This window comes from Tachyglossus aculeatus, chromosome 17, assembly GCF_015852505.1.
Source record: "Tachyglossus aculeatus isolate mTacAcu1 chromosome 17, mTacAcu1.pri, whole genome shotgun sequence".
NCBI classification, from domain to species: Eukaryota; Metazoa; Chordata; class Mammalia; order Monotremata; family Tachyglossidae; genus Tachyglossus; species Tachyglossus aculeatus.
In genome coordinates, this window is record NC_052082.1 from 16,043,788 (window position 1) to 16,053,740 (window position 9,953).

The following is a 9,953-nucleotide window of genomic DNA, read 5'->3' on the forward strand; positions in this document are numbered from 1 at the left end:
ACCTCAAAGAGCCAGGTATGAATAGAAGGAAGTCAACCAAGTATGTTAATCTACAAACTTTTCTCATGTTCAGCAGCATGAAAATGAGGAGCAGGGCAAGAAGATATGGGTCATCAGCCAACAAGCAAAGGCCTGAAACAAATCCCCTATCTTTAGTGGACTTGAAACTTTTACAGTTGCCACTCATTCCTCCAAATGAAACAACAGAAACAATCTACTCCGCTTCCTTCTCTTCCCCTCCTTCATCCTCACTTCAAGCACTGAATAACAATCCTGGCTTCTGTTCATCTATCACTGATTGACGTGAATCTGGTCAAAGTCTTTGCAAGTTTTCAGAGTTATAAAATGTGAAAAAAAACTGCATTCCTATGTTAAAGATATTAGCTCTGATTCAAACTTTTCAAGATTTCTAACAGGTTCCTTCAAATTCAACTTAAAAGCATATACTCCAATTCTAAACATTCCACCACGGTGTTAAAACTGAAAAAGACAAAGCAACAGACCAATTTAAAATCATTTCCCCAAGTTCTAACAACAAGGCCCAGAATTTTTAAAATCTAAAGTGTGATGTCAGCTTGGAGGATGACACAAAAACTGGGATTAGTTTATTTTAAAATTTTTTAACTGCTCATTTTATATCCATCTTGATAGGAGAGTAAACACCTCAAGTGGAAAGATTTGATTAACACACATCTCTAACACATAAGCCATTAAAAATTTAACATTTCCAAACTGAATAGCATGCCACAGTGTTTTACTCAGGGCCCATGTTTCCTTTTGCTATGGAATTCACACATTTTATAGCACCTATTCAACAGATCTGAGGTAACAATTCCAAGACAGAGTATAGGTTGGCCAAATTTTTTGCCTCTACTCATTCCCCAATTCTGATTTTAAGTGTCTTGTGGGCCAGGATCATCTCATTCCTTCTAAATGGCATTTTGGATGTGCTTCTGTCAGACCTCAAGTTCTTTGAAGCATGGATAGAGTCTTCTGTCTCTTGTTCCTTCCCAGGTGCTTAGTACAGTGCTCCGCACACTGCAGACATTCAAAAAATCATCAATAAGCATATGCTCACTTACAGATTTAAGTATAGCAGCTATTTGTTTAAATTCTTCAAAAATGGCAATAGACACTTTGGAAATTCTACCCCAATTACCAAAGCATCTCCAAAGGAGCCATTTGCATCTTCATTCTTTCAATTGTATTTACTGAGTGCTTCCTGAGTACAACACACTATACTATGTGGTCAAATGATTTGTAAGTGCCCACACTAACATTATCTTGGTGTGGAAATAGAGGGATAGTATTCTGCACGCAGTAAGTGCTCAATAAATCCTACTGATTGAGAGATTGAGGTACAGCATTAAAAGGAAGAAGTCGAAGTTTACAGGAACAGTTACCACATTACCTCCAAAGAAACATAAAAGACATTCGTTTGGATGAAAGTCTCAAAGCTTCCAAGGGAAATATGCTTTCCATGTTGGTTTTTAACTCACTCATTCTTGGCCTTAGGTACTAAGTCCATGGGGGCAGTTGCCGTAACAATAGTATTTGCTAAGCGTTACTGTGTGCCAAGCACTGCCTTACACACTGGGGTAGAGACAAGATAATGGGGGCAAACACAGTCATTAAGAGGGAGGGAGAGCTGGTATTGAACCCCCATCTTACACATGAGGAAATTGCAGCCCAAAGAAATGAAATGATTTGCCCAAGGTCACACAGCAGGCAAGGGGCAGAGCCAGGACTAGAACCCAGGTCTTCTAACTCCAAAGCTGGTTCTCTTTCGGCTAGGTCACGTGGCTTCCCATAGCTACTGGGGATGAACTCTCAGTCTCTCTCTGTCCTCAGATCTCTGAAAAACCTTGATTTTTCCACCCAGGGTTGAAAAGAACCCGAAATGGTGGCTTTCTGGCCTGCTAATTCTTCAAAGCCTGTCCCCATCTCCCCTAAAATCTCTATCTCCACATTACAAATAAAGACAGGGCACTGAGCAGTTCAGAGTTCTTCAAATTCAGCTAGGAGCCCTTTGTAAAGCCGGGATTGGATCTGATTTTTTTTTTATGTTCACCTCAGCATTCATCATTCAATCGTACTTAATGAGCTCTTCCTGTGTGCAAAGCACTGTACTAAGTGCTTGGGAGAGTACAGTATAACAGACATGTTCCTGCCCACAACAGCACGTGGGTCACTGCTCAGCACACAGTAAGTAGTCTGATTATCTAAAGGTAGGAAAGGAAGAGAGAAATGTCTTGGTCTCGTTTTTCCACAGATTTCTCCACTGGTAAATACTACAAAGACAGTCTTCCCCCTAATTTTACAGGTAATCTTTAGGGATAGAGAAGTTGAGTAACTTGTCCAAGGTCACAAAACAGGAAACTGGTGTTCGGGGGGAGAATATTGAAACTCAGATCTCCCGACTCCCAGTATTATGTTCTTTCCATTAGTTCTTCCAAGTATTATGTTCTTGGTATTATTATTATTATAATATTCCAGTATTATGTTCTTAGAGAATGGGAAAGAGAAGGGTAGAAGAAATTGCCTTTTGTGAGCCTGAAAGTAGAACCTTCACTCTCCCACATGCATCATGTTGCCTACATTCCATCATGTCTACGTATTATTGTCTATTCTGTTGTTTATCTGGCCATCTGATCTCCCAGCTAGACTGTCCCTGAAGGGTCGGGGCTGCGGAAAATGCTCCCGGGCTCGCTGGGAACACGCTGTCAAACCAGGAGAAGTCCTACTGTTCCTCCCCAACACTTTCTTCTCTGGAAATTACTTTTTAAAAATGTAGCTTTGGTAAGGGTTTCTTTTCCCCTAATGGCGAGTCATTCTAGGAGGGTTCTCACTGCCCTGTATTGGCCTCCAAAGATGGCCCGAGATGTGCCGTACTGAAAACTCACCTCCTCCAGGAGGCCTTCCCAGGCTGAGTCTCCCTTTTCCTCTGCTCTTCTTCCCCTCCCCATCGCCCCGACTCCCTCTGCTCTACCCCCCTCCCTGCCCCACATCACGTGTGTAAATATGTACATATTTATTATTCTATTTATTTTATTAATGATGTGTATATATGCATATATGTATATATGTTTGTACATATTTATTACTCTATTTATTTTACTTGTACATATCTATTCTATTTATTTTATTTTGTTAGTATGTTTGGTTTTGTTCTCTGTCTCCTCCTTTTAGACTGTGAGCCCACTGTTGGGTAGGGACTGCCTCTATATGTTGCCAACTTGTACTTCCCAAGCGCTTAATACAGTGCACTGCACACAGTAAGTGCTCAATAAACACAATTGATTGATTGATGTGTATATAGCTATAATTCTATTTATATGCCTGTCTACTTGTTTTGTTCTCTGTCTCCCCCCTTCTAGACTGTGAGCCACTTGTTGGGTAGGGACCTCTCTGTTGCGGAATTGTACCTTCCGAGCGCTTAGCACAGTGCTGGGCACACAGTAAGCGCTCAATAAGTAGGACTGACAATGAATGCGGGGATGAGCATGCGCGGCTCCTGGCGCCGCCCTGTCCGAGCGCCTGCAGCAGGGGGCGCTGTCCGCGCAGGCGCAGTGGTCAACTGGCGGGGCCGCCCTCGGCCCCCCTCGTCCAATTAATAATAATAATGATAATAATAATAATAATAATAATAATAAGCATTTGTTAAGCGCTTACTATGTGCAAAGCACTGTTCTAAGCGCTGGGGAGGATACAGGGTGATCAGGTTGTCCCACGTGGGGCTCACAGTCTTAATCCCCACTTTACAGATGGGGTAACTGAGGCCCAGAGAAGTTAAGTGACTTGCCCAAGATCACACCAACCGTATTTATTGAGCGCTTACTGTGTGCAGAGCACTGTACTAAGCGCTTGGGAAGTACAAGTTGGCAACATATAGAGACAGCCCCTACCCAACAGTGGGCTCACAGTCTAAAAGGGGGAGACAGAGAACAAAACCAAACATACTAACAAATTTTAGTTGGTTTTTTTGAAAAAAAAAGTTCATCTCCAGGAGGCCTTTCCAGACTGAGCTCCCTCCGCCTTACCTCCTTCCCTTACCCACAGCGCCTGTATATATGTATATATGTTTGTTCGCATTTATTACTAATTTATGTATTTATGCTACTTGTACATATCTATTCTACTTATTTTATTTTGTTAATATGTTTTGTTTTGTTCTCTGTCTCCCCCTTCTACACTGTGAGCCCACTGTTGGGTAGGGACCGTCTCTATATGTTGCCAACTTGTACTTCCCAAGTGCTTAGTACAGTGCTCTGCACACAGTAAGCACTCAATAAATACGATTGATTGATTGATCTCTAACTTTTGGATGGGCTACCGAGGCGGTTGGAGGGAACGGGGAGACGGGGAGCCCCGAAGGCTCTGTCCCCCACCCACCCCTTTTGTCCACCAGTAGCCCCTTCCCCCACCTCTGACCTCTCCCTCCCACTCTGCAGCAGCCCCCCCAACACAGCTCCCACTCTGCAGCAGCCCCCAACACCCCCTCCCACTCTGCAGCAGCCCCCCAACATCCCCTCCCACTCTGCAGCAGCCCCCCAACACCCTCCACTCTGTAAGAGCCCCCCAACACTCCCTTCCCACTCTGCAGCGGCCCCCAACACCCCCTTCCACTCTGCAGGAGCCCCCAACAACCCTCTAACACCCTCCACTCTAACAGCCCCCCAACATTCCCTTCCCACTCTACAGCAGCCGCCATCACCTCCTTCCACTCAGCCGCAGCCCCCCATCCTCCCGTCCAAAGCAGCCCCCATCACCCCCTCCCACTCTGGAGCAGCCCCCAATAACTTCCAATCTGTAACAGCCCCCCAAAACTCCCTTCCCACTCTGGAGCAGCCCCCAAACCCCCACACTCTGCAGCAGCCCCCCAACACCCTCAACTCTGTCACAGCTCCCCAACAGTCCCTTCCCACTCTGCAGCAGCCCCCATCACTCCCTTCCACTCTCTGGAAGCCCCCAACAACCTCCCAACACCCTCCACTCTGCAGCAGCCCCCATCCTCCCCTCCAAAGCAGCCCCCCATCACCCCCTCCCACTCTGCAGCAGCCCCCCAACACCCCCTTCCCACTCTGCAGCAGCCCCCATCACCTCCTTCCACTCAGCAGCAGGCCCCACCTTCCCCTCCAAAGCGGCCCCCCATCACCCCCTCCCACTCTGCAGTAGCCCCCCAACAATCCCTTGCCGTAGAGAACCAGCGTGGCTCAGTAGGAAAGAGAACGGGCTTTGGAGTCAGAGGTCATGGGTTCAACTCCCAGCTCCGCCAATTGTCAGCTGTGTGACTTTGGGCAAGTCACTTCACTTCTCTGTGCCTCAGTTACCTCATCTGGAAAATGGGGATTACATCTGTGAGCCCCACGACGGACAACCTGATCACCTTGTAACCTCCCCAGCGTTTAGAACAGTGCTTTGCACATAGTAAGCGCTTAATAAATGCCATTATTACTATTCTTATTCCCACTCTGGAGCAGCCCCCAACAACCCTCCAACACCCTCTAATAATAATAACGGCACTTATTAAGCGCTTACTATGTGCACAGCAATGTTCTAAGCACTGGGAAGGTTACAAGGTGATCAGGTTGCCCCATAGGGGCTCGCAGTCTTAATCCCCATTTTACAGATGAGGTAACTCCGGCCCAGAGAAGTGAAGAGCCTTGCTCAAAGTCACCCAGCTGACAATTGGCAGAGCCGGGATTTGAACCCATGACCTCTGACTCCGAAGCGCGTGCTCTTTCCACAGAGCCACGCTGCTTCTCTATTCTACTGCAGCCCCCATCATCCCCCCACCGAGGCAACCCCCCAACACCCTCCACTCTGCAGCTTGCCCCCCACCCAATCTGCAGCAGCCCCCAACACTCCCTTCTCACTTTGCAGGAGCCCCCCCAACACCCCTTCCTCTCTGAATCAGCCCCCTATCCTCCCCCCTCCCACTTTGCAGCAGCCCCCCACCCCCCCACCTTCCACCTGTCAGGCCCACCCACCCCTTCCTTTCCCTCCATCCTCCTCCCCACCTACCCATGGTGGCTCCTGCTGCGGCCGGCCGGCGGGTACCACCTGCTGCTCCCGCTCCTGCTGCCGCTCCCTCTGACTTGGAGCAGGGAAGTGAGCAGCCTCCTGAAAACCTTTCTTTAAAGGTGGTGCTCAGAGGCTTGGGCTCCAGTTGGCAGCCCTGCCCACCAAGCTGCGGGGGTGGGCCCAGCCTCTGCAGGCCCGCCCTGTCCTCCTCCTCCTCCTCCTCCTCCCAGGACCCGGGCTCCCGGAAATCTTTCTCTCCCGTCCCCAGCAAAGCAAGACATCCAGGGTGGTTTCTACTTTTTTCCCCACCCCCCTTCTACCATCCCTTGCTCATCTCCAGTCCCGACCTCATTGAACCTGCTTTCCCATCCCCTTGCATCTTTGGGAAACGTCCACCTCCTCATCCTCTGACACCAGTACTGTCCTAGCCCCCAGGGCCTGTGTCCCCCCCCTCAAAAGCCCCAGGGCAGGCTGGACACAGGGGAGAGGGACAAGTTTAAAATAAAAGCTGTTGGAGGATGTCAGAACAGTGGGGGCTGGGAAAACCAGTTTCATCATCCTGCCCCACCACCCTCCCCTTCTCCTTTAAAGAAAAATGCAGTGGCTGAGCTGGATGACTGTGAGCCCACTGTTGGGTAGGGACTGTCTCTATATGTTGCCAGCTTGTACTTCCCAAGCGCTTAGTACAGTGCTCTGCACATAGTAAGCGCTCAATAAATACGATTGATGATGATGATGAAGTTAAAGCAACAGGGGATTTTCTTGTGCATGGGGCAGTCCCTGACAGTGAACACGTGCCTCAGACTAATAATCCACCTGCCCACACCCACTTCTCATCTCAGGTGTCCCTTCTGTAAAGGGAAGGAACAGAGAGAGGGCTGCTTGGGTGGGAAGTGAAGCAGAGAAGACAGTTGGATTCATTGATGTTGACTGATGGGCGGAATGGAGATTGCGACCCACCGGATCCCCTGGGAGATGTCTCCCCCTTACTGACTCCATTCAAGTTGGGCCCGGCACCTGGCAGAAATGTGGGGGTGTGGGAGGGGAGGCCAAGAGGAGCTTTGGTCAAAGCATAGGGTGAATCTATTGGGAAAACTCAGAGGAAGAGGAAGTCCTGGACTTGCAGTGGTGGTAGATCAATGTTTACTGAGCGCCTGAGTACCGAGCACTGAATTAAACATGTGTATTACAGAATCAAGCCAGTTACACATTATTTGCAAATAGTGGGAATGGGAGGAAGAAATGTATTACAGTGAGTGCTTTGACTGCCAGGATGAAACAGCTGATTAATTGAATCTACAAATACAGATAAATGTTAAGATGGAACTAAAATGTACTGATATTAAGCGTGGCTGTTGGTTATAAATGAATCAATAGTATTTATTGAGCACTTACTCTGCAGGGCATTGTACTAAGCACTTGGGAGAGCACAATACACTACAGACAATATAGTAGAGTTAGTGGACACTTTCTCTGCTTACAACAAGCTTTCCTAACATCCTAGGTATTTTCAAGGATAATAATAATGATCGCATTTATTAAGTGCTTACTATGTGCAAAGCACTGTTCTAAGCACTGGTGTAAAGCTTCTGACCCAATGCACCCTCAATCGAGGCTGAGAGCTCCTCATGGGCAGGAAACATGTCTACCAATTCAGTTGTACTTTCCTAAGTGCCTATCACAGTGGTGTTTACACAGTACATGGTCAACAAATAACATTGACTGCAAGGGCAGAATCTCCTTCCCCTTCATTCCTCAGCCTCTCTACCACACAGTTTCCTGCCCCCTCCAAATTCTGTGTCCAAACCCTTTTCTATCAGAGACTTTTCGTGCCTGATTAGGACCTGGCTGCCCTTGCCCAGGAGGCCTTATTAGGTCCAGTTTCCCCACTTATTCCACCTGCACAGGGGTATGGTGCCCTCTGCAAGAGAGGCTTGATTTATGTGGGGTACAAGTGGCACCAGCTGATGTTATTCAAAGGGATGAGGAACTAAGGGTAAAATTACAGTGTTTTAGGAGGAGACTGTGAAGAAGGTAAGGTATGGATGAGCTTGGGTGACAAAAGTGGAGGGAATGCTTCAGGGTAATCATTCTCAATCAGTCATGTGAGTATATCCTATACCCCTTTACTTCTTTGATGTCTCAAACAACCCTGTTTTCTGACAGGGAATAATACGCTTGATCATTAGAGGCAGCCTGTGTATTTCTTCTACCACCTCTTTAAAATGCAGGAGTATAGGGTCTCCTCTGCAGGAAGAAGCAAGCTCCCAAGAAAGGGAAAGATAAATGGGGGCTCAGGTTTTATATTTATAGTTTGCCCTGGACCTAAGGTGAGGGTGAGAATGATTCTAGTTGTCCTGGTTCTTGCATAGAGAAGAAAAGCTCACATCACTCACTCCTAGAGTAATGTTTTAATGGTTAATAGGTTTCAACTTTGAGAATTAGAAAATATTTCCCCTCTTCCATGTTTCACCCATTTTTTAATTTAAACTTTCCCAGTTTCTCCTCTGGCTGTGTTTCCAAGGGAGCCTGCTGTGATTATGGTGTTTTTTCAGTTCTGGAGTAGGTAAATGACTATCAGATCAGACACTGTCCCTGTCTCACATGGGGTTCCCAATCTATAGCATCCCTATTCACAGATGAAAGTGAGGCTGAGAGGCTTATTTGCCCAAGGTCAAACAGTAGCAGATTTGGGACTAGAGCACTGAATTTCTGACTTCCAGTTGGGTGAGCTGTCCAGAGGCTACCATAGGATCAGATTACATGGGTGGGGCAGAAAATGAGGGAAAAGTGACTCCTTAATGTGTTTTTTCCACTCCCATTTTTCCAGCTGAGGGGACTTGGAGGAGAAACTTTCCAAGGTGGTTACAAACTAAGAAGAGAATCGGTTGTAAGAAGCAGTGTGGCCTAGTGGAAAGAGTTTAGGCCTGGGAATCAGAAGACCTTGTTTCTAATCCTGGCTCTGCCCCTTTCCTGCTATTGTCTTCTTGGGCGAACTTCTTTGTGCCTGTTTCCTCACCTCTAAAATGGGGGTTAAATATCTCTTTTCCCCTCCTATTTAGCCTGGAAGTCCCATGTTGGGTAGGGATGATGTCTAGCCTGATTATCTTGTATCTATCCCAATTCTTAGTATAGTGTTTGGCACATATTAAGTGGTTAACGAATACCATTATTATTATTGTTATTATTTAATAATAATAATTAAGGCCTCTCCTGGAATGTATATCTGTGGCATTCTTAATTTTATCACACACTTTTATTCCAAAAAACTCAAATCCACAGGAGCAGTGGCAAAAATGGCAAAATCCAGTCAGGCAGAAAGGGGACAAAGCCAAACACTTGTCCTTTATGTGAACTTTCATTGGGGGGTAGACTGCATTCCTAAGCTAAACAAGTCAATGTTAGACTACGCATATGACAATACATCCGAGCCCATACACATACCTCAAACACCTTTCTAACAAGAGGTCTGGTGCTCCTCTATCATCAAACAGTACCCCTGAAGTACTTAAGAAGAGCAGCTATTTCTGAAAGCTAGTGCTTCATTGGAAATGAAAGAGCGGTACTAGGGCTTGAGCAACCATGGGATTTACAGCTGTAATGACTGAATGTACTGAAGGAAACCCTGGGGCCGAGAGGGAGAGGGCCAGTTGGGAGGTTCCCGGAAGAAGAATAAAAACCTTGGGTCATACACGGACCTCTCAAGTACCTTCCTCCACAAAGACATGGGTACTGTGCTCTTATTCAGCGCTTACAGAGCAGAGCACTGTACTAGATGCTTGGGAGAGTACAATATAACAGACACATTCTGTTCTAAGTATATATGGCACACTTAGATGATATGATGTGGCCGTTGGGAGCTAAATACCCACCAGCTGAAGGTACTGAAAGATGTGGAAGGAAAGCTGTCAATTGGCATCAAATGGAGA

At 46.7% G+C, this 9,953-nt stretch overlaps 1 protein-coding gene across 1 annotated transcript in view; it reads right to left on the minus strand.

Annotated features, from left to right (window-relative positions):
- SLC15A1 (solute carrier family 15 member 1) overlaps positions 1-6,070 on the minus strand; it is a 59,224-nt gene extending 53,154 nt beyond the window's left edge. The window contains exon 1 of the mRNA XM_038759136.1: positions 6,025-6,070. Coding sequence (XP_038615064.1) covers positions 6,025-6,028 — 4 coding nt within the window. The 5' untranslated portion in view covers positions 6,029-6,070. The remainder of the gene's footprint in view (positions 1-6,024) is intronic.
- Between the last annotated feature and the right edge of the window lie 3,883 nt (positions 6,071-9,953).